This window comes from Populus alba, chromosome 17, assembly GCF_005239225.2.
Source record: "Populus alba chromosome 17, ASM523922v2, whole genome shotgun sequence".
Taxonomy (NCBI): Eukaryota; Viridiplantae; Streptophyta; class Magnoliopsida; order Malpighiales; family Salicaceae; genus Populus; species Populus alba.
This window is the reverse complement of record NC_133300.1, coordinates 10,387,623-10,412,813: the sequence shown is the minus strand read 5'-3', so window position 1 is coordinate 10,412,813 and position 25,191 is coordinate 10,387,623. Positions and strand designations below refer to the sequence as shown.

General features: G+C 34.4%; 2 protein-coding genes across 4 annotated transcripts; one reads left to right on the top strand and one right to left on the bottom strand.

The window, feature by feature from the left end:
• Window positions 1–345: 345 nt before the first annotated feature.
• On the bottom strand, window positions 346–16,688 carry LOC118058238 (methyl-CpG-binding domain-containing protein 9). The gene is made up of 10 exons (XM_035070945.2): window positions 16,148–16,688; window positions 15,284–15,965; window positions 14,045–15,130; window positions 13,227–13,925; window positions 12,629–12,934; window positions 10,961–11,293; window positions 9,631–9,729; window positions 5,790–6,224; window positions 2,893–5,106; window positions 346–973 (listed from the first exon to the last, which is right to left on the bottom strand). Exons 1-10 carry the CDS (start codon window positions 16,570–16,572, stop codon window positions 674–676), a joined length of 6,579 nt encoding a protein of 2,192 aa, XP_034926836.1. The 5' UTR covers window positions 16,573–16,688; the 3' UTR covers window positions 346–673.
• Window positions 16,689–21,220: 4,532 nt separating this feature from the next.
• On the top strand, window positions 21,221–23,903 carry LOC118058241 (RING-H2 finger protein ATL46). Of its 3 annotated transcripts, none has more exons than XM_035070948.2 (2): window positions 21,221–22,947; window positions 23,654–23,903. In XM_035070948.2, exon 1 carries the CDS (start codon window positions 21,797–21,799, stop codon window positions 22,910–22,912), a length of 1,116 nt encoding a protein of 371 aa, XP_034926839.1. In that variant the 5' UTR covers window positions 21,221–21,796; the 3' UTR covers window positions 22,913–22,947; window positions 23,654–23,903. The 3 variants fall into 3 exon arrangements, with proteins under 3 accessions (XP_034926839.1, XP_034926842.1, XP_034926841.1); XM_035070951.2 differs by lacking the exon at window positions 23,654–23,903 and having other exon boundaries at window positions 21,222–21,462; window positions 21,600–23,057; XM_035070950.2 differs by lacking the exon at window positions 23,654–23,903 and having other exon boundaries at window positions 21,222–21,466; window positions 21,600–23,057.
• Window positions 23,904–25,191: the final 1,288 nt, after the last annotated feature.

Here is a 25,191-nt window from a genome sequence, read left to right as displayed (position 1 = left end):
CCTTCTAGGACAAGGAGAGATTTACTAAAAGCCTGTCACTAACCATGTCTTTGACTCTCTATCTTTTCAGGACATTGTCATGGTCAAGGAAACAAAAATAGAGCGTGAGTTAGGAGGCTATAGGTTGGGTCAAAAGCTAAGCTAAAGGAGCTGTCGACACGTTAGAACTTGCATAAGAGGGCTGTCTAAACAGCCATTGAACACGCTCATAAGAGCGTGGGGTTTGCTGGTCAGTCAGATTTTATCTCCCATTGACTGATAGAGCTAATTTCCAGGCACCCCACGCATTCTTTGACGCCATGAAAGGGATCCCAAATAGAAGGATCATACTGTAACGAGATGACATTGAAAGAAAACAAATTGGTGAATTAGAATAATCAAACCTACAGCTTAGAAAGTGTGTGTAGATGATTGATTGATGGTCGAACCACTATAAAATAGAGATATCATAACCCATCTTCCTACTCTGACTCTTTCAATTTCTTTTTCTTTTTTTCTTTTTTTGTGAATGATACATTGATTTTTGTGTGGATTAGTTTCTTGGAGTATTTTGAAAGAAACAGATTTTATTTTACACCTCATTGACAATCTACCCCACTTTCTCCTTCCCTGCCTCACCCCAGGCTTTTCCTCCGTATGCTAGATACCCGAGCAAGCCTGGATTCCCTCATCATCATTCTGGTTCTTTCCTTTTCTTGTTAGACTTCCTGCTTACTCTGCTTTTGTCTGTTAGATCCAAACCAGGCAATGGCTTCTTATCCACCATACCCACAGGCTTCAAACTGTTGGTTGAATCTAACTTCGGCGTGGTCTTCTCGTACACAATCGCAGCATCAAGGGAATATATTCGTAGAGCTAGGGAAGCAATTGTTGAAGTCTTGGCAGCAGCAGAAAATGATGACCAGTACCACCACTCATTCCGCAAATAATCTGTCTTAATCATCTCCTCCAATATAATTGTTGCTTGGATCATCTGAAACAAAAGGAGAATTTATTTGCAGGGTTATCATATCTAGGAGCAAAGATAACTAAAACCATGTTGTAATGAGTACAATAATACTCAGATTATATCTAATTATTTACAGTAGAATTTATCTGAAACATAAAAGAAAACTCTATTTGCAGCCTTGCCATATCTAGGAGAAAAAATAACCTAAAACTATGGAGTTCAAATAAATACAATAATACTACGTTTGCTGCTTTTGCGGCTGGAGTTGCTTTCACTCCAACTGAACTTGCAGAAGCGTTTTGGCAATGGACAAGCTTGTGTGAGACCCATTCAAAATTATGGTCAGACCATTGATTTTGCAAAAACATCAAAAACTTGATTTTGGTGCTTTTATCAAAGGGAATTGATTATTATTGTTGTTTAAAGTTGGAAAAATAACCTTTAGATATTGTTTGGAGACACTAAGATATAAAAAATATTTTCAATACATGTACCTTTGAGTCAATTTCAGAGCATTTTTTAAATAATGTTTTATTCAACCTTCTCTCCATAAATGCTTTTTTTGAAACCTTGCTTCTTCTTTTTCATGCCGGGTAAGCCACAACAATACCAAACACACTTGGATTCTATCTAATTATCTACTTAATATAAAAGATCGGATGGGATACATCCAACCAGATATGAAGATAACACCAACGAAAAATTGAATGAAGGTTCAATTAAATAAGGTCCTATATACTGAAAATGAAATCAACAACTCAACTCCAATAAATACAGGAGGGAAAAAAAGAGCACAAATCATCAACTAACAAATTCCCGATGACCAACATTAGAATTGCATCACTGCAACTACTGCATAGCAAATGTGCTCTTAGTGCCACCAACATAAGCAGAAGCATACATGCCACTGCTATCATACAATATGTGCACAAAAAGTAAACATATATACATAAATGATTTGTTAATGCATGTCAGGTAATCCTAACCTGGCTACTATTTTGCCAGATAAAAAATGTACCCACTTCTATTTCAACAAAAAAAAAAGTTGGTTCAGTTAAAATACAGTCCCACAAAGATCTTTTCTCCCGTGCCTAAATTATAGTCTAAATAAACAGTTACAGACTACAGCTTTCCATCTCCATCTCCATTTTTCTTTTTCCAACCAAAATTAGAAGTCACATTCATTTTTGTGAAAGAAATAAAGTCTCTATTGGTAGAAAAGTGAGATAATATACCATAATAATCTAAAATTTTTGTAATGATGATCATGTAAATTTCATCTTGCATATGCTTTATCCTGTTTAGATAAAGAACTTTCAAAAATTTCTACTATTTATTAACACAAAAAACCTAAGATGATTGTCAGATTTATAAAAGAAAAATCAAGGGATGGAAGTGTGGATGCATCAACAACAAATAGTTCAGTTTTTCTTTTTAGCAATAACATGGTGAGAGCAAGAACCAATATAAATTAAAATGGAAAAGAAAAGGCTAATCTTTGTTTGGTAAAAATGTTCATGCAGTAGAGAATGGTTGCTTGTTTTTAATTTCAGTTTGGAAATTGTTTCCCTTTGTTAACTAGTGTGCAACTTATAAAGGAGGAATATGGAAAACACAATAAAAGACTTTCCAGTTCTTCAGATGGAAAATAGTTTTTGGACACAGTTGTGTTATCTATTTCTTGTGAAAATTTGTTCTGTAGAACAGCCTTGTTTTCCACAATTAAACAAGCTTTAATGTTTTAGGCTTCTGCTCCTCCACCCCCTAGCTCCCAGAACATGAAATTATAACAGAAACAGCACAAAAGTAAGTCCAACCAAAAACAAATTCATAAGCACATCAAAACATTTGTAGCAGCACCAAAGGTTTGATAGGCATGCAAAATGCATTCTAATGGGTAATGAAATTAGCACCCAAAGAATAACAAAAGCAGTGAGACAAACCTCATAGATTGATCCTGCAGATTTAACATACACACGCCAAGTCAATCTTCTATCCAAATTCACTTTTGAGGGTTTAAGTGATTCTTCAGGAAGGGCCGCTTCCATATCAAGCAAATTGATCTTTAGTCGCCTTAAAATATGCAAAACTTTTCCAGCTAAGGGCCTCAAGGATGACCGAGGAACTACACAGCAGAAACCAGCCCCTATTTCAGGAAAATGTTTATTTGAAGAAGATTTCTTTTTTCTATGTTCCACATGTCCTGGAGGTGGCTTCTCGGTTTTTGATACTTTGCTAATTTCATTTGCAACAGATTTCCATGAAGAATTATCATAAATATTATCAAGGGCTGCACTGCTTTCGCTCTTTTTTCCTTTTGAAACAACCATCCTTCCATCAATACTCAACTCATCACCACCAACACCATTATTTTCTCCTTGATAAAATAGCATTGACATGGAATGATTGAGGTCAGATGAAGGAGATGTGATAAATGAAGGAACCCCATTTGAACCAATAAGACCTATTTTATGTACCAATTCCTTGTTGGAATCTTCTGTCACAAACTTGGAACTGATTTCACTTAAGTCATAGGGGCATATCCCTTCATTTTGAGATTTAATTAACCTCGACCCAAGCCCAGAGGAACCACTTCTAGAAGTTTCAACCACGTCCATTTCACTGATAGGCACCTTTTGGGTGGTCTGGGATTTCGTATTCCCCTTTACTTTTACAAAACCACTGATACATTCACTCTTTGCATTGCCTGGTGTAATTAAATTGCACCTACCGCCATTATGCTCATTGAATTCAATATCATCAGAGAAAGTTCGGTGGCAAGAGAGGCAGTGGTATCTGGAAGGTAAAATGGGCTCTAAGCAATCACAACGGTACATTTTCCCCTCGCCAGTCACTCTTGCCCTTTTGACCAGCTTGTCACTGGTGTGTAACTCCACCAAGGGACCATACTTCTTCTCCAGAAACATGGCAGCCTTGGTAACAAGATAATTAGAAAATGCAGTATTGTTGTTGTTTGTGATCAGTGACAAAGCTTGATGCTCTTCTTGAACCAAGTCTCTAGTTTGTCGAGTCTCTTGATATCTTTGCTTCAGACACTGTGAAATGGACTCTTTCAGCTCTCGTTCCTTTTGTACATCATCGTTCAACCAACTAATGAGTTGTTCAATTTCCTCCTCACTTTCATAAGAAACACATGGTGAGCACATAGCCAGAACATTATTTGAAGTGCATTGGAATGGAAAGAAGGTTTTTTGCTCTTCCAGATTTAAACGAGTGCCAAACTGATCTGAATTCCTTTGCTGCAATGTCAAACTTCCATCAACAATAACTCGTTGATCACTACCTCGTCCAGTTGAAGCCCAGTACAAGCGACCTCTGGAATCGGAACCCAAGAACTCCCTCCGCACAGATAGTTTCAAAAGTTGTGATTGTATCCTGCTAATTGAGTTCTGCAGGTGTAGAAGATCATTCTTAACAGCGCTCAACTCAAGATGGAAGCCTTCTGATTCATTGATAGCAACAGGAGGCTCATGCTGACTCACGCAACTGTTCTCTTCTAATGCAGTGCCGAATCCTACATCTGGTGGTGGCAGAAGAGAAGTGCCTCTTCCAGCATATCCTTGCAAGTTACCCTGGAATTGAATTTCATCGACATCACTCATTATTTGAGACAAATTATTTGGTCCGGATGATTTTTCATTTTCTCGAGAAGGTAATTTACTACCATCCACAACAGCAAGGGGATCATTTACTTCCTCTTTAGTATCTGTATGATTCACAGTTTGGCTGTTACAACTATGATTTTTCCCAGAACTTGATACAGAAGGGTATTGATCAAATCCATTAATCCTAGTCCCATCTTGGCCACCATTTAGTGCTGACACATCATGACCGAAGGAGCTACAGTGGCTAGGTCCATCACTCAAATCAGGTTGTTGTCCCGCCTGCTTGGGCTGGTTTGGAATTGCAGAAGCAAGGGCTTCCTTTAAACCAACTTCACCAACTGCACTACCATCCATATCTGCAGCTCTGGAAGCCAGAAACTCTTCTTTTGATTTCATGGTTTTCCATTCCATAGAGAATGCACGCAATTTCTGCTGCATCTCATTTGTTGTTTCTGCACACTGTTCAAGGTTTTGACGAATAAGACCTGAGTTTAGCAGCTCATCACATAGAAACTTTAGCAAGTAGATTCTCTGCCAATAAAGAGTGAGCTTGTTAAGAGAATATGAAAAAAAGGAGAAAAAATAAATAAAAAATCATAAAACTAAAAGCTTAAGCAGACACAATAATGTTCACAGATTTTATTGCCATCACTGTTATGTTGTTCCCATCAATTACATTTGAACAAACCCTATTCCCTGTACCAAACTTTAAGGAAGAGTAACAAATTCTATAAAACACCACAACCATTTCCCTTATGAGAAAAGAATATCTCACATGTGACAAGACAGAAAAAATCATGTATGAATCACATGGTAGGATCTCCATAAATGAGTCTTTCAATTCAGTGTTTCTCTCATCAGCAGAAAAGTGACTTGAAACAATTTACACCTGACATTTTAAAATTAGATATTCATTAAAGCATTCAACAATACATGCATGTGATAATTTTTCAAGGGGATCTTGATGTTACATTTGATTAATTTTTTTCTCTTTTTAAATCACAATTCACTGCAGAGTTTTGCAACAAGTTTCTTCGCTTAGGGAATAGTGGGAGGTAAATCTGAGTTTGTGCACTTCCATCATGTATAATTCTTCAGCTTTTGAGTTCAAGGAAATAGGGAGGCACATATGTCTAGAAAAGATAATATGAATCAAGACCTAGCAAGGCATATTGGAGCGAGAAAGGTACAGAGCACTAGATCCACGCACAAACCTCATCAATGCTAAACTCCCAGTACTCCTTTTCTTTCATTGTAACAGATAAATGTGAGAGTTTCTCCAAGTAAACACTGGTAATTTCTCCCTGATACTTTTTACAGTGGACTATCCCAATAACCTGTGAAATTCCTGATGCCTCCTGAACCACATGTTTGCTGACAACACAAGATGGACAATACCAGTTCCCTTCAGGAATCCTTGCAAGTGGAGGATTCAAGCAATAAGTATGATACTCGGCATCACAAGTATCACATAACAGCACACTGTTATCATCTTTATCAACACCACATACTTTGCAGACCCCTTCATCCCAAGGAGCTTTTGGAACCTCGTTTATTGAAGCAAGAAAATCATCTAATTCTTTCTTTATTTCTGCACTAATGTGATCCAATTTAGCATAACCCTCAAATTTCTTAACAAGGGTGACCACCTACATGAAAAAATAAATACATATATTATATCTTCATAAAGGCATCAATAAATGAAGAGATAAGGAGCGATGAGTGACATGAGCCATAGTAATGCACAAGGGGGGGAGAAAGGGATGAGATGAGGGGAAGGAAGAAGGTGATAGGGACATCACATTTAAAATTTACCACAAAACAGCAGGAATATACAGAAATAGCAATTATAACTTTGCTTACATGATCATAGATAATTCAAAAACTTTATACCCCAAACCAAGAAATCTACCATTGATGTATTCTTTGACCAGAATGATGTCTCGATTGATGACAAACCAATTAGTCTACCCTTGGGTTTCCAAGGAGGACTATTCTCTAAAATGATATAGCAACTCCATCAAAGAGTAAGAAAGAAGGTCCATTTAACAACTCACCTAGGGTACATCATCATCATCACTTCATATTCTTCAGAAATTTGGATTGTCTTGTGTCCATGTTTTAGTTGATGGATTAATAAGACAAACCCTTACATTGTGCCAGCTTGATTAAATCAGCCCCCTCCAACAGGTTTTTTTTTTTTTGTTTTGGATACTTAGGTTCACTATCTTTGTTCCATCATTAACCCAACCGTCCTCCAACTGCATGCAATGAATGATTTTGGCATCTGTTAAAAATGTCATAGTGGAACCTATGGTTGTCAAATCAAGTTTCAATTCATGCTAGAAAGCATATTTTAAATCACATCAACTTGTGGATTTTAAGATTTGGAAACAAAAAATAAATTATTGCAGAAGATAAATACCACACTACAAATTTCTAACCATGTTTATTAAAATCTCGGATTCAAATAGTAAAATTCATTTTTGTGTAAGATAATAGTAAAATCAGAATTTTAATAGCTAAAATCATAAAATTGAGATCTTATGGGATTTTCTAGGACTTTATATCAGCTCAAATTTTTTGGGCTACTTCCTTGTAGTCGGGTTTTCTTTTGGTTCATTATTTATTTTAATCTTGGAGCCACTGTTTAGTTTTAGTACTTTGTTTTTTCTTTTTTAATTTGAGAAGGTGGATCTTTTTTCTTCACTGTTTAATTTATGAGATATGGATAATGAATACTTCTATAGTGGATTTGATATTTAATATTAAAAAACCAAAATACTAAATATTTTTAATGCCCGAGCATTTGCTTTTGTTTCTAGGCTGGGTGGATCAAACATCCCTAAATGAAGGTTTGCTATTGTTAAAAGATACATCTACAAAAAAAAGATTGAAGTGACAAAATTGCTTTGTTGACTATAAAAACCAATGTAGAACATAATTTAATCTGCATCTCGAATGCTTTAGAATTCAGTTAAGTAAGAATAATCGGAGATGAGTTTTCAAAACATTGTACATGTTTATTAATTACTATTTTCATCTAAAAACAGCCTATTACTGATTCTTTTCATTTCTTGTTTCTCCTCACAATTATTGGTACTTCTTAACTCTGTGAATACGCTTGTTTTGTCCAAAAAAAAATAATTTGCTTGTTTTACTTTATGTGTGTGTGTACTTCACTTTGACATGAATTAGAGGATGCCCACAAGAATATGATTTTTGTACCAACTGTTTGAATTATGATAGTTAAGGTCCAATGTGTATTCTTATTTTGTAGGGTTTTAATAATTCATGAGGTGTTATGATATTACATTCCAAACTTCTGATCCAATGTTTTGAACCCTTCAATGATCCTAATTAGAAACCCGATTTTAACAACCTTGTTTCTAACAAAAATAAAAAAACATTTATTGAACAGAAGGTATATCTATTCATTTCACTTGATCAGTTTCAAGTTATTGAAGACTCTAAAGTCTCAAAATTCAAAAGATTAGAGAAATTGTTCCATGGTACTCGGATATCCTAAAAAGTAAATCACTTCAAAGATATCCAAAAGCTAATTTCTAACCAGTCAAAATACTAAACCTGGCAATTTTAATAAATAGTAATCCTCCCTAATATTGATATCACCATTATCAGTATTCTTGCACTGTTTCACCCACTCATTTCTCTTTCTTTACAGGAATTTTGATTTCTTTACATTTTGTCGTTCAAGACTTCTAGATTTGGAGCATCTTTGATGTTACCATCTCTTCCAAATTATGCATTTTTCCTCTAAGGTTTATTTTTTATTCGAGTTGACTCTGCCATGCAACAAACCATACCAAGTTTAATTAAATTATAACTGAATTGCATGATTCACATCCATCTATGATTCAGTCTATGGCTCACATTGTTTTGTATGTAAATTGTGTAGAATCTGAAGATTTTATCTCATGATTAAATGTCTACAGATTTTTAGCAACCATATTAAATAACAAGTGCCCCAGATTTTATCTCGTCATTGAGTTAAGCCTCATGGTAGTGCAAAACAACAAAAATACTCTTCTATGCAATTTGTCAGACAAAATGTAATCAAAACACAAATAAAAGGGAATGAAAGAACCCATAGAAGTTCTGCCTCAACCAAGCAAGAGATACAACCATCCAGAACATAGCTAAATCATAGCTACCAAAATACACCCAAGCAAAAGCACCATGCTATTCCACCACCCAAGAAATTTCTAGACTTGTGGAAATAAATATAACCAAATCATAGAGCAACTTGAAGCAGTGAATCTTCATGACAATGAACTTCACCAAGAGAGGGAAACATTTAATTAACTGACCACGATTGTTATTGGGATACTTTTGTATGATGGAAGTGTGAAACATGATAGAGTGAAGGTGTTTGGTCAGTGGGGAAGTTTAAGCAAAAGGAAAGGGCAAAAAACAGAGAAATTTAAAGAAAGACCCTAACGTGGCATATGATTTATGATTATATGCTTTTATGTGGTACATACCACGTTTTCAATGATATCAGCAGTTAACAGCCACGCCATCAGTCATCTAGCAGACATCTACTTTTGGACTTGTTTACCAAATATATATAACTTGACAGAATAAGAAAACTCCAATCAGAGAGGTTTTTTTATTCCCAAATTTTTTTCATACATCACGAATTTATTTTCATAATTTATTCCAATATGACTGTCCTGAAAAACTTCAATTCTCCCAAGATGATCAGCCACATGCTTAATGACATGATCATTCAGCTAAAAGTTTAACTTAATGCTAAAAATGAAAATTCCTGACAGCATCATGACATGAATACATGATAAATTTTTATTTATGGACAAAAATTTCTAAATGCGAATACATCATGTTACTGAGGTCTTCATTCATGGCTAACTACGACTGATGCATTAAATACATGTACATAGCAATGACAGAACAAGTTTAGCGAGCTATTGAGAGAAGACAAGGTGGAAGCTATTATTTCCTTGTACATGACTGCTAATAATGAAACAACTTCAGTAAGAAGTGGAGAGAGGAGGGGGCAGAAGTTATTACCTCCTTTTCAAACAATGATTCAAAGTTTTGGGAAAGTGTCTCAGCTAATTCAACCAAATCACCCTGTTCCCTGAATGCCATGCGTACATGGCTCCATAACTGCCAGGTAAGAGTATCAGTAAGTAGATTTTACTGCCACTCAAAGAGTAACAGTAGTAAAACATTAGATCATCCATAGCAATCTATCAAGTTAGAAAAATATCACTAACTGAATTCAGCAGAACTGGTTGAGATAATTTGAAAAGAAAGCATAAAGATGATTGAAATTTATTTATTTTTCATAGGAACAGAATACATACTAGACCATTTTAATAAAATGTGAAGGTGATGTAATTCTTAAAAAGTTACATATATAATAAAGATGACAGAAAAACTTAAACATTAATTTATCAAGGACACTTGCCAAAAAATGAAAGCTATAAAGATAATCAGCCACGAAACTGCATTACAGGTTTGATTCAAACATGCAATCACACATAGCATTCAATGGACCTTTGCAACTTTTCCTACTGTACTTGAAAAACTGTTCAAACCTTCTAAAACCTAACTCTTCAGAATTAGGAAAACAACTCCACAAAAGCAGATGGAGAAACAGAAAACAATTGTCTAGATTACATCCTGATTCTAGAATTAATTCTTCGTGAAAAACCAAGAAAACATATTTACAACCAATTATCCAGAAACAAGGACCTGGTTTGAATTTCCATTAATGTAATTCTATTGAATTAGATGAAATAACACATGAACCAAACAAGACTGTTGTTTCCTAAGGTGGACAATTTGGGCAAACAACTGCCAGTAGTGTCTACCACTGGCAAGGCAGAAAACACTTTTTATTTTTAATTTGTAAACATGTTCTCCACAGCTTTCTATTTTCTGAAAGAAAATTTAGAGCTGGAAAATTCTCCAACAGCAAACAGAAGCACACGAATCAAGTTTTGTGAGATCCTTGATACATTACAAATGCTAAACATTACACCAAGCATGTCTTTCCAAGATGACAGGAAATCTATAACCCACCTTGACAATAAGAAAAGTAGAGCCTCCAAAAAGTTTCAGAAGTGATAGAAAATAAAAATTGATACTGAATTTTTACTACAACTTAATCACAGGGCAGAACAAAGAAGTTCACTACCATATCCAACATATAAATGCAATAAGAGCATTAATTCACATAAACATACTTCAGGAGTTGAATGAATGAATAGCATACAAAATTAGTTCACGTTTGCAACATGCAAAGGAAAAACTTTCCATGTTAGAAAGCAACGAAAAGCTAGAATCATCAAAGGATTTACATGTCAAGCCAATTCATAATAAGTATACAAACCTCTCGAACATCTTCGAGAAAAGATTCATGCGAACCACCATAAGCTCCAGCTGCTAATCTCAAATCAATAGTCCTAAAATCCAGAGGACGAGAAACCATAGCTGGAGATCCAAGAAGCCCTTCATCATCAATGTCGCAAGAATTTCTGAGATTTCTTCCCAGCAAGGTGCAAAAAACTTTTGCATCATCTGCGGCAGCAGCTTCCCGCAATACAATACGACATTGTTTCATTATAATGTCAGAAATAGGTATCGATATTTTCTTTTTATTTGTCTTGACTGCTTTTTGCTGGACTCCAGTTAATACATCTGCTAGCACTGAAAGCACAGCTTTCTGTGTTTGATCAACAAACAGCAGTGAATTCAGAATCAAAGCCATAAATCAAATTCTCATAACAAGAAATAATACTAAGCTGAATGAAGCATGCTCTTTCATAAATCATTTTCAACAAGTAAATTATAGGTGAAGGCTATATGAGACAGGAGTAAAGGGAAAACAAACAATTGGAAGAGATCACTTTCATCAACAATAAGGCACCAAGTTTAATCTTAGGAGCAAAACATTCTTACATGCAATTCACCAAATTACTATACTGAAATAAAAAATTGCTGCAACAAAAGATAGTTTGGACACGCATGTTCAAGCAGGAACTGCAGGTCTCAAATTTCAAAGATAAAAAGCATGAAGGTAGAGCACATTATTCACATCACTTTGGATCCTCGCACCGTTTCTGTTTCTCCAATGTTTTTAAATCCTGGCCAGCAAATTTTCACTAAAACCATTATCTTCAAATTTGTAATGGGTACTGTGAAAAAATGAGCACAATTAAGTTTCCACAGAAGAGCACAATTAAGATAAAAGGCTTTTGTGAGGATACAAATATTGTTTCCATCTCATATTGTCTTTAATAATACAATTACATTTCCAAGAAGCAATGTTCATCAATTTCATTTTTTTTTAAATCATTCATATGCACTAGGGCTTTTAAAAATTTGTACGTCAAGTTCTCAAGCTTCTGTTCTGAACACAATTGGAGGTTGCAATCAAGTGTCATTATTAATTTCACTTACAAATTTCCAACCAGGTAAGATTTTTGGTTCCTAGAATTTACTTTTCAACCCCACTCTTTTGTTGTTTAAGAAAAACACTATGGCAACACCACCATTTGAGTTTAAGGTAAAAGTAACATCAACTGTTTCTGCTAGGGTTTGAGTAGTACTGCGCTTCAAAACTTCCATGTTCTTTGGTTTACATATTTTATTTTGAACATCAAAGTCTTAATGTCTTTCAAAAAGGGCCAGAACAACCATGTTTTAAAAATTTTCCATGGAGTCCTATAGTACTCAGAAAATTTTTGAGTACAACGAAAGGTTTCTGCTCAGCATGACTTGCGAGGCAATGGGAAAGAAAGCAGATTTTAACTTCATTTTATGTTTGAAACGCCAATCATCTTCTCAAGCTCTTATTATTTAAAGTGCATCCCTATTTTACCCACTGAATTAACAGCACTTTTAAACAGAGCTTAAACTGCATAGGGACAGCACCTTAAAATATCAAAACAAAGTAACATTCAGGCTACAGTGACAAAAATAAATCAATAAGCATAAGCACAGAAAAATATACAGCACAGAAGAGATTCAAACAAGGAAACAGATTTTTGTACAACACCTTCGTAGGTCCTGATGCATTGCCCTTGTACACTTCCTTACTAATTGAATGTTCCAATCTTGTTTTTGCCCATTCTGGTGGACATTTCTCCAGAGCATCGTAAACACACTTTCTGATTCTAGCTCCTACATTAGTGGGTAGCTTTCTAACAGGTTCCAGCACCTGTGCCCACTCTGGGATGTTACCATCTTTCATGTTATTATTCTCATGATCACAACTTGTATCAGCTGTTTCATCTTCTATGCTAAGAAAATCCTTTTTTCTGCTCAAAGAACCAAAAACTTTTTTTGTAGCCTCTGCAAGAAACTGAAGGCAAAGGTTAAGAAATTAGTGTACATTATTGTTTTTCTTTGTAACTTTCACTGCATCTGGAAGCAGTTAACAAGCACACACATTAAAGCATATGCACAAACCAGCACCACCAAGCTCAAGTAGATGCATCTAGATGCATCATGTTGAAGATCCTAACACTCGATTCCTTTTTGAACAAGGCTAAAGATAAATAACAAATTGTTTCTCTCATGCTACTAATAATTTTGAAAAAAGGTCTTTCAATATAATGTTTTGAGTTGACAGGGGGATTAAGAGTCAATCTTACAAGTGCATCAGCTTCCATGCCTGCAACTCCAGTAAGAGCGCCGCAAAGCACCCCACCATCACCTTGTATGCAGCGAAACACTCTGCCCATTTCACGACCAGTAATCTCAGCAGATTCAAGATTACCATCCATAGTTAAGACTGCTAAGATGTATCTCCTGGCTAATTCTGGCCAGGTCAATTCATTAATAGGGAGCATATTGAGGTTATTTCTTCTTGTTGGAGCTGAGCTATCTGCATCTTTCCTCCTTCCCCGTTTTGATTTTGTCTCCCCAGAATCAAAATTTGGATCTACTAGTGGAGCAATCTTGCATTGTAGCTCACTTATTAGCATACCTAACAACGAGCAATGTGCATTAGTCGAAGCTACACCACTGCAACTGATGTGGGTAACAGATGCAACTGTAGCTTGGCCTCCATCCTTCACTCCCATCCTACATCCTTCATCATTAACACATGCATGTGAATTACCCTCACAAACTGCCATGCCAGATTTATCAGGTAAAAATGAGTTTAGTCCACTCATACTATCTGCTTCATAAAAATCTATGGCTTCACTACCATGGACCTTGTTCTCAAGATTCTTTAGAAGATGAGAAAGATTAGACCATGGATTGATAAGTTCTTCTTCAAGTTCCTCTAAGGAAAGAGGCTCTTTCAAACCCAATATTTCATGGAAGCGCCATAATAACTCCAATACCTGCACAGACCCAAAAGTGTGAGCCCTAATGATTGAAGCAACTAAGCTCTCTATCCAGAAAGAACACACTGATTCCTTCAAAATCCTATACAATACAAGTAATTAGCATATGCACACACCTGATAAAAGTCACCAACAAGTACAGGCGGGAGCCTGGAACACAAAGGCCTCCCAGGAGGATATTGATAATCCCCCAAATTCTCTTTAGCCAACCTGGCTTTTTTGGATCTTTGAAATAAAGCATCTGATTCTGATCTACTTTTTCTTTTAGCCATTAAGAATCCATTTCCAACAGTTGGAGACACGGAATAACGACCCCTATTAATCAGAAATTCATACTTCAAACAGGCTTTTGCACCAGGGAGCTGTTCTATCATTTCTTGAACGAATTCTGTGTCCAGCCCAAATCTATCCTGATCAAGCCATTCTGATAATGTAGAAGAGAAAGCCTCAAGTTCACCCTGGCATTCCAACGGGATTCCAACAAAGTTGGGGCAGCTGCAAAATTTGGCTAATGAGGCAGAACTTACATTGCTATTTTCATTCTTGGTATACAAGCCTGATGAACCCATTTCATTATCTGCATGGTTGCAGGAGACCTTAAGAGTACCTCGCTGTCTATGTATTTCAGAGTAAGCATCCACTAATTTCTGAGATATCACTGTCCATGCTGAAGTTGAGGAACGCTCTTCCACTGAAATCTCACCAATCTCCTCTCCTAATACTTTATCACTGAACAAAAAGTTTTCAGAACTGCTATCAAAGGAGCTAGTTTTCATAATCTCTGATGTTCTATTTGAACTGCCCTGAAGACAGGTTAGAACATCATCATATGATGGTGGGGCAGGGTCTGCAAGAATCAACTCAATATTGTCATCACTTTCGCAATCGATATTGTGGGAAATCATATGATGACAATCTTGGTTATTGTAACTACTATACTGGCCAAAGTTTGTCCTAAATAGAACAGTTAGCCCCTGAGGAACAGGCAACAATGAGCATGAGACCCTCCTAACCTTGAAAACAGGTCCAGAATCACCACCATCTGATACTTCACACAAAAAAATGGATCCAGTAATCTTATCATGCCAACAGGATCTATAACCTACAGGCCAAATCAGGCTAGCATTATGATATGTAGGTCTCACATCGATTTTTCCCAAAGAAAGAACAAAGAAGTCTTCAAACTGGACAGGAAGTCCTTCCTGAAAGAAACATGAGGCACAGTAGCACGCACAAGAATCAGGTAAACAAAGAAAATGCAATATTTTGATGAGCACAAGTTGGACTGTATTTTTATCACCATGGCAGCAGTGGAGAATTACAACTGTATAAATGTAGATTGAATGTGTACTTACATTAGATGGCTGGAAATCAGATATGCCATCTTCTTGCATCTCAAATTCTCTAACTTCACCGAGGTTAGCGTTGTTAATTTCAATACTTTGACCATTGGAAAAAAGCTCCTTGCAGTGGCCGCTCACCAAAGTTGTTTTATGTTCAGAAAAAACATTGGTAAGTGAACATCTTTTGGACTTGCTCTTTCTGGGCAGATGCAAAGTTTCCTGTGGAGAGGGAGACACGTAACTTGCTGAGTCCATGTCGATTGAATTACGATTAGGCATCAGGCCAAGATGGCAAGCAACCTCGGACATCGAGTGAAAAGTCTTTCCATCTGGAGAGCAATAAACTGCAAAGAGGTCATAATTACTGATAGAATGTTTAAATTCGACACTCCAACCTTCTTCCAGAACACCATGCCTTTCAGAAATGAATTCTCTGAGACCCTGCAAGAAAATCTCACTAGGATTGCGGGACAATAATCTAATGGTTGTATTATTCCTGCTTCTAAGGCTTCCTTGAGGGAAACTCATCCCTGCATCCTCAGCACTTGTATCTGCAGTTTGCATAGGACGCATTACGTCTGAGAAAGGATGCATCCGAGGCCCAGAACTTAATCCATACCCGGTGTAGAAAAGATTTGAATATGTGAGCGGGGGGGCACCAAAAGAATTATCACCCTGATTCTGAGTGTGCTTCCTAAAATAAATGTAAATGGAAACAGTAAGCATAAATGAGGCATCTTCAAAATGAAATAAATATGTAGTTACAAAAACCCAGGAGTGCATTTGGCATGAATAAATTGAAAGAATGATTAATGATAATAATCTATGCACTTAGTTAATTAATTAGATAGATAGATAGATAGACAGCAGTTTCACCTCAAATTTGAAAGCAAGTCATCATCGGCATCGCTTGGTGGCGAAGCGTTGATGTCCAAAATCCGTTTAACACCTAATGGCCACCGTTTGCTCTTAACGCCGCCACTAAGGCACTCTCCACATAGCCATTCCGCCGAATTAATAGCTTGCCTTCCAGCGCAACCTAGGTGGAAACCACGCTCGCAACCGTCACAAACAACCACTTGGCCCCGCACCTCCGGCTTTCCGCATGCCCCGCACATCGATCCCTCGGCCCGCAACCCAGCAGCCATTCCCGGCGCAGGGTCTGGGTTCTCGTGAAAGGACAGCACCACATCCAATGAATTTTCTGGAGGAGAAGAGGTCGAAGTGGAGGGGATCTCATTGAGATCGATGCCTAGAGGGGAGCGACTCGTTATATCGCTTGAATCGGTTGTGAGTTTCATTATCCGAGTTGCAATAGCAACATACTACTAGTAATAAGCATTGTTCGTCTGAGTTGTCGTTTTGTTTGGTTTTTGAGAGAGAGACGGGAACATGCTACTAATAAAATATGTATGGTATTCGGCGAAGACTCATAAGCGAGCGAACAGCCATGCTGTTGGGCATCACTATTTTTATTTTTATTTTCATTCGGTTCCATTTATTTTTTAAAATATTTTTATTTTCATTCGGTTTCATTTGATTCAATTAAATCTTTGTAATATATATTCACACATGTATTGTGTGTATGAGTGTGTTTTTATGTGTGTGTGAAAGAGAGAATAATGCATGAATGCGAAAATGAATGGCAAAGTGATTTCGTGTAATATGAACGAAGTGAGGTATGATTTAAGACAAAAATATAATTTTTATTTTCAATATTTTTGGACAATAAACTAAATAAATTAGAATTTATTGATGAATCACGTAAATAAATTCAATATTGAATCATAACCATAGAAATCTCACTAGTTTAATGTCAAATCCATTTTAAATTTCATGTTAATAATATGTATAGAAAATATAGCAAGTCACATGCAATAATGTTGTCTATATCAAAATTAAACTATACATGTGTCAATTGATTAAAACAATAATTATTCACTGTTAATTAAAAAGTAAAAAAAAAAAGACAAAATTGACTAGAGTATAATTGACCTTAAATGATCAATTGATCATTGGTAGCTTGTACATATTGATATGAATACATACACCTACCAAAAGGATGCTCGCAAATAAAAAAAATAAAATTGTAATAGGATTAAGATTGAACAATCTTTATATATTGCAGACAATTTATTTAGGATTAAAATTTTATATTTATGTTAAATTCTATTTATATAATAATATAAGTAGGTCATTTAATAGCTTAAAAAAATGATCAATCCTCTATATATATATATATATATATATATATATATATATATATATATATATATATATATATATATGTGTGTGTGTGTGTGTGTGCGCGTGTGATTTATTCATAATTTTTGACTACATGTTGCTTTATTTCTTTTGTTCTAGATTTATTTGTTCATAACTTTTATTTTATTTCTTTTCTTTTTCATTCTTTTCTGGTTTGTGTTATTGGCATTTTCTCATTTGTTTTGAACTTGTTAGAGCCAAGTTTACAACTACACATTCCATTTGATTATCAACACTACATATTTTTTAATTGATATTTTTTTTTGTTGGAATGAAGAAACAAGAAACAAATAGTATATTGATTAAGAAATCAATAATCAATCAATAGGTTGACGATAATCGATCATTAAGATTATCTATAATATCAATATATGAGCACGCCAAGTGGGGTAAATTTGTTAGATCAATAATAAATTTATATTCATTTGAAAAAAACTAACTAGAAAGAACATTTTTTATATTGATTAACCACCCATCAATACAAGCAATTGATAAAGATCATTCTTCAGCCATTAAGATTTTGATAATCATTTACTATATTAAATGCCAAAGGAACAACTTATAATAAACTTGTCAAAAGATTACCAATTAAAATAAGCAATTGATAAAGGCCATTCTTCAGCCATTAAGATTTTGATAATCATCCATCATATTAGGTGTCAAAGGAACAACTTATAATAAACTTGCTAAAAAATGGCTATGTTAGTGTATATGCCTTGTATGCAATCGAGGTGGTTACATATGACATTGACTTTATTTATGCAAAACATATATTTTACTTATAAAAAACATTTTTTATATTTTTTATTCATTTAAGTTTTATTAACGAGTCTAGATTAAATATAAATTCTTTTTTAAAAGAAAAATATAAAGTGATTATAATTATAAGGACTCATGTTATATCAAAACATTGTTCATTGTTTACATTGACTATAAACAATCTATAGGCAATGTTCTATTAAGACTAAATATTAATTAGAGTTGTTAAGATTGATACATGTTATGTTTTTCCATTTTATAAAAGGAAGCAATCATTCTTATAAGTTAAGGTATAATGAAAACAATGAGTTAATATGTAGGTGTTTATTAAATAACAGGTACATTAAATTAGCAATCTTTAAACTTAACATTGCAAAGTTATCTAATATAGAAAATGCTATATTTTGATCTTGACTACATGTCGCCTTAATAAAAAATATCAAATGAAAATATATTGGATATAATATAAATTATATGAAATTGTTTATCAATCAATTCTGAATGAGCATGAATGTAAACTTCTTCACAATACTTTGCTTCATCTTGTAAGGATCTCACCTTCTTTTTTTTTTTGGCTTTTTTTCGAGCCTATATTTCTTCTCCAAGGTTCATTTTGAGCTCTTGGTTTTCCAGCCTAGGTTGTTCTATTAGCTTTTTGGCCTCTGTTCCATCCAAGGTTGTTAAAATCGTGTTTTCACTCGTAAAATCATACGATTTTACGAGTTAAAACATGCATTACGGGTTGAATCGCTTGAAAAAATTGAAAATGGATAAAATCAAGTTAAAATCGGGTGAAATCGCAAAAATCGGATGAAATCGCACAACATCGCGATATCAAAACCGATTTTGCGATTTCAACAAAATGAGGAGCTGAAAGTTTAATTCCCCCCTCATGTCCAGCTGTCAGATGCTTATTGGATTTTTCTTTCCCCCTCACGTGACTGTCTTTAGTTCACTTCAGTGACTCAGTCTTCGAGCGAGATTCGAGAACACTTACAAACTGTCAGTAACTTTGTACTCAGTCAATGCATTTAATAATTTGCCTTGATCGAGTTACATGGCAAGAACAGGACAGCATGATAGGCACATCTGAACTGTGTCGTGTGGTTTTTGTCACTAATTTAACAGGTTATTGCTGTTTTTATTAGTTAATGTGTATAAATCATTCACTAATCTTTATATTTTTTTTTTTTTAATCTAAACTATAAACAAACGGGTAACCCAGCTCCCAAATTCTCAATTCCCAAATCATCTAATGTTATCCTCTCTTATCATATTATGAAAATTAATCCCTTGAAATCACTCCGGTTAATTAGTTGGCATATCCTACTAATTAATATCTTTGAAATTAAGTCAAAATCACACCATAATTGATCGAGTATAATTATATCTACCGCGAGAAAATCTTATGGTGCCAAAAACAAAACTAGTGTTATTTTATTGGTTATTTCTTGAATTAATTAAAAAAAAAACATAAAACCGATTATTGGTTATTTTCTTGTTTTAAGTTTGTTGATTATTAGTTAATGAAAAGTTATTTTAAATTATGTATGACTTTTATTTGAATCATGTATTTTAAGATACTTGAGCTATATATGAATTTTTATTTGAAGGCTTGAAATATATAAGAATTTTTATTTGAAACATGTTTTTTAAGGTGCTTGAACTATGTATGAATTTTTATTTGAAACATGAATTTTTTTTTAATGTATTTTAAAATTCCTTACGATTTTACGATCCGAGTTTGTGAACGACTTTTCGTTTCGTGTTAAAATCGTGATTTTAACAACTTTGGTTCCATCATCTGCTACATAAATTATGTAGGTGTTTGATAATATTTTATATTAATGATAAAATATATTTTATTTTATTTTATCCACTATTAATTAAACAGGATGCACTTATATACATTTATCAAACAATTTTGTCTTCGTCCACTAATTTGTCTTGTCTCATTTGTTTTTATTGTTTTTGTCTTTTCTATTCCAGGACAGTAATCAAACGCTATATAAAAAAATAAAATAATATGTTATACATATTTTATTTGAATGATAAATTATTTTGTATTTATATCTCTTTAATTTTGTATTTTAATATTAAACAAAAGACTTGGTTATTGTCATTATGGTCCTGTTAGCATTGCGTTCCAACCGTATTTTTGAGAATTTTTTAAAACAAATTAGCTTCAAATTAATTTTTTTAGATCATTTTGATGTGTTAATGTCAAAAATCAATTTTAAAAAATAAAAAATATATATTATTTGAATGCATTTCACAATAAAAAAATATTTTTAAAAATAACTTCTCTTGTACTCTCAAATAGAATATAGAGCTCATTTGTAGTTACGTTTTAAAAGTGTTTTTAAAAAAATTTAAAAATTTAATTTTTTTATTTCAAATTAATTATATTTTATGTTTTCATATTGTTCTGATGTATTAATATCAAAAATAAATTTTAAAAATAAAAAATATTATTTTAATATATTTCTAAATAAAAAAATACTTTAATAAATAATTCTTACCAAATATAAAAAAAAAATTCTTACATGCGTTTTTATTTTTTAATCAATCACGATGTATTAGTTTCAAAATCAACTTATTATTTAATAAGAAAAATATTAATGACGTCTGATACGGTGGTCCCTCACTGACACAAAAAAGAAAATAAAAGGTCATGGTGATGGATCCTAAGGAGACAAGAACAACGACGCTAGAAAACCTAAAAAATGGTCCTTGTTAACACTGCAAAGTCTATTCTACATCCACGAAGCACTCCCTCCAAGTCCAGAAGTGGAGAGTTGTAAGCCCAGGGAATAGGCCCACTATAAAGCCCATGAAGTACAATCTATTTCGAGGGTTTAATTGTCGCATCTGGTTGACCAACTATGATCCCACGCGCCTTGAAAGGAGCGTGGGGTCCACAACCAGTTCTTCTTTTTGGCATCCTTTACCTCTCGCACTTTGGAAATTAGTGCTGTCTTTGGTTTGCTTTTGTTTTGTGTTTATTATTTTTTTTGTTGTTGGCAGAGTGATTTTTGAGAAAGAGGGTGAGAGAAGCAGACGATTCCCATTTCCTCCCTTCTCAGTACCACTACCAAACCAAACAGCTTGCCTGTAATGTACCTTTTAGGGTTTTAAACCATCAGCTGCAAAGACTGAGAATCAAGGTCGGTAAGTCTTCATCCTTTCTTCTCTTTGATAATAATGTTCTATTGGTGCTTGGGTTTGTGCTTGATGATGTGTTGATACCTACAGAGAAGCTTTTTTGTTTTATAAGAAAAAAAAAAACAAATGTTACTTGCAGCACCCAACTACTACCTGCTACAATTATCTTGTAGCGAGTGAAAGCGAAAGTGAAAAATTTGAGCAAAGCGAAAGGAGATAGGAACGCATTTCCGCTTTGATCTGGAAAATGAGTTGGGTTTGTGCTTGAATGCTTGGTAAAGTAGAGTATATGATGATCTGTGTGAGGGATGTGAAAGCAAAAGGAATAGATGGTTGATGTTAGAACATACCCATTTGAAGATGTCGTCGTCGTGGGTTCAAAACGATTACCCGCCTCCTCTTCCTCCTTCCTCGATGTCTTATCCGTATTCTACCAATACTGCTTCTTTCCATAAAGATTCAAACCCTTCATCTTCTGGTTCTAGAATTAGCCCTGCTGTTCTTTTCGTTATAGTGATTCTTGCTGTACTATTTTTCATCTCTGGTTTGCTCCATTTGCTTGTTAGATTCCTCATAAAACATCCGACTTCTTCAGCTTCCTCTCAATCTAATAGATACCCTGGAATATCTGGCTCAGATGCCCTTCAAAGACAGTTACAGCAGCTCTTCCATCTCCATGATTCTGGTTTGGATCAGGCTTTTATAGATGCTCTTCCTGTTTTTCAGTACAAAGAGATAGTGGGTCTAAAAGAGCCATTTGACTGTGCTGTTTGTCTCTGTGAATTTTCTGAGAAAGACAAGTTGAGATTGCTTCCTATGTGCAGCCATGCTTTCCATATCAACTGTATAGATACTTGGCTGCTATCCAACTCTACATGCCCTCTTTGCAGGGGAACCCTTTTCTCTCCAGCTGGGTTTTCAATGGAAAACCCAATGTTTGATTTTGATGACTTGAGAGAGGATGATGGGTGTCCTGGTAATGGAGATAATGGGTTCGTTCCCACTCAAAAGACCCTGCAAATTGACGAAATTGTTGTTGAAAAGGGGGTTTTGCCGGTAAGACTTGGTAAATTCAGGAAGCTAAATGGCGAGGCTGGGGATGCAGGAGGGGAAACTAGTAGCAGTAATTTAGATGCCAGAAGATGTTTTTCGATGGGTTCGTATCAGTATGTGCTTGATGATACGGACCTCAGAGTTGCCTTAGGCAATGAGCGGCGCAGTCATGATATCACGCATGCCAGAGGGACAGAACAGGATGTGAATCTTTCAGTTGATAGGGATTTGGAGGAAAACAAGATTAGTAGCTTGATCAAGGGTGAGAGCTTCTCTGTATCCAAAATTTGGCTTTGGCGCAAGAAGGGCAAATTTTCTAGCTCATCAGATGCACCGATGGGTATAACTTCATCATTAGATGTGGATTTGCCTTGGATGGATGAAAAACAGGAAAAATGAAAGGCACTTTCTCTTGTAGGATGCTAATTCTTAAGGTATTTTCTTGTCTACTCATTAGCCATTGATCAAAGATTGGTACGCTTTTCTTGCCTTGAAATTTTTTTGTCTGGAGGCTTAAATCAAATAAAAGATATTCGTTGTGGTTGTTGGTGTTCTGTTCGTGAGTTTAAATTTGATTTTCCATGAGATTCCAAGTACACTTTGCGATTATGAGTAGTATACATGCATATATTATTATGATGTCCCTTCACTAGTTTGATAATTTCGTGAACTTTTGAAGCATAATAGCAATTTGCTTGCCAAGTTTCTTATGCAGTATTAGAATTAATGTTTATGTTGAAAACTTTTTCATTAGAACAATGACATACAAACAAAATTCAATATAAAATTCTCAGATAAACACATATGTCAGTTAAACTATTTTAAACTCTTAAGGTCTTTGGTGAGCAGAATCAAAAATGCAATTTGACACTTCAAGTGTTTGGTTGTCTTTGATGAACTCAATGTTTTCTACTTCCAAATTGAATCATTTTGAATATCCACTCAGATTCTCTCCTTTTCCTTCCTGGCATTATGAAAAACTTATTTTCACGGATTAAATCTTATTGCTTACTGAACTTCTTGCGAATCTGTTCCCTTGTTTCTGCAATACATATTAATGAATGTTGGCCATTAATGAATAAATTCACGGAATTCTAGTCTAATGTTGCATGACTTCACGGAAAATGCCTCCTTCTGTAGGCTTTGAAGATTCTACGCTTGGATCAGCTTTGAATTTGGGAATGTTTGGTGTGGGGAGTCTCAAATTCCCACTGCCAAAGCAGCATCACGATGCCTGTAAATGGTGTTTGTTTAGGAAGGGCTCTTTGGACATCACATTCTCCACCTGCCATAGAGCTCGATTGAGGAAAATCACATTTCCTGGTGAAAATCTTATCCACGCTCATGTCACGAGGACATTTGAGTAATTTGATTATGTTTCAAAATTGAATGGTCTAAGGAAAAAAACAACATATGGAATGTTAAGCTGATGTAAATGGTGACTCAATTTCCAACAGAGAAACACAGAAAAGCTCCCAGTATACAGAATGATCTGCTCACTTTTGAACTGCCCCATTGTCGCAACCCATCTTTCGAGCTTGATTACGTGTAAGATATTTTTTTAAAAGTATTTTTTTTGTTAAAAAAAATATCAAAATAATTTTTTTTAATTTATTATATCAATATATTAAAATAAAATCATTGAAAATTATAAATAAAATCAGCCGACACACTTCCAAAACACTCAGAACACATTAGAAAGCATTGAACCTCGTTTGATTGCCAATGGAAGTCCCATCTTGAAGCTGTAGACAAGAGGACGCTGTCCACAAAGCCGACAAAAAATTCAAAACTCTAATTATAAACTCTCTCAGGTCAAATCTCTCTCTCCTCTTCAAATTTTTATTTTAGCAGAACATTTATCCCTTTATAGTTTTTTATTTTGGGTATAGTTTTTGTATTTGGGTCTATTTTAAAATGATGCCGGCAATAACGATTTAACATTTAGAAAATGAAATTTTTTTAAAAAAAAAATTATTGTTAATATTAACATATTAAAATAATCTAAAAATATAAAAAAATTATTTTAAACAAAAACAATTTAAAAGTTCCGAATACCCTCTTAATCTATACATTGCTATAATTTTATTTTTTTTTAAATAACAAAGTATTTTTTATGTTCAAATGCTGATTTTTAAGCTAAGCTCTTTGTGGTTTTGCTTTGTTTTCTTCATCCGTCCCTCTCATCTTAGTGCGCGACTAAAGGTGCATACTTAAATAAAGTATATGAATCTCGTTCTTGCCTCTTTCCTCTACATGATAAGCTCGATGCCTTGTCAAAATTCAAAAATAATGTTCAGCAAGTCTTTAGTTTGTGGATATCATGCTTGGTAATCTTTGTTCTTAATATTATCTTCATGCTTTTAACTGTTTTTTTTTTTTTTTTTGCATTTTCTATAAATTTCATAAGCTTACACTTAGTTCTAATTAAGCACAAATCCTAGTTTAAATTAAGTTCAATACATGAAAATTAAAAATACAAGTGTAATATCTACACACAAAAAAAGCACAACCCAATATATCCAAATTACTTGAAAAAAAATGAATAAATCAAATTTACAATTTATAAAATATAAAATATTAAAATAAATATAATTATCCAACTATTTCCACCACTACCCTACTCCTTAAACATTCATTGAATAATAAATAATTGTGAACAGTAACACTTTCCATGG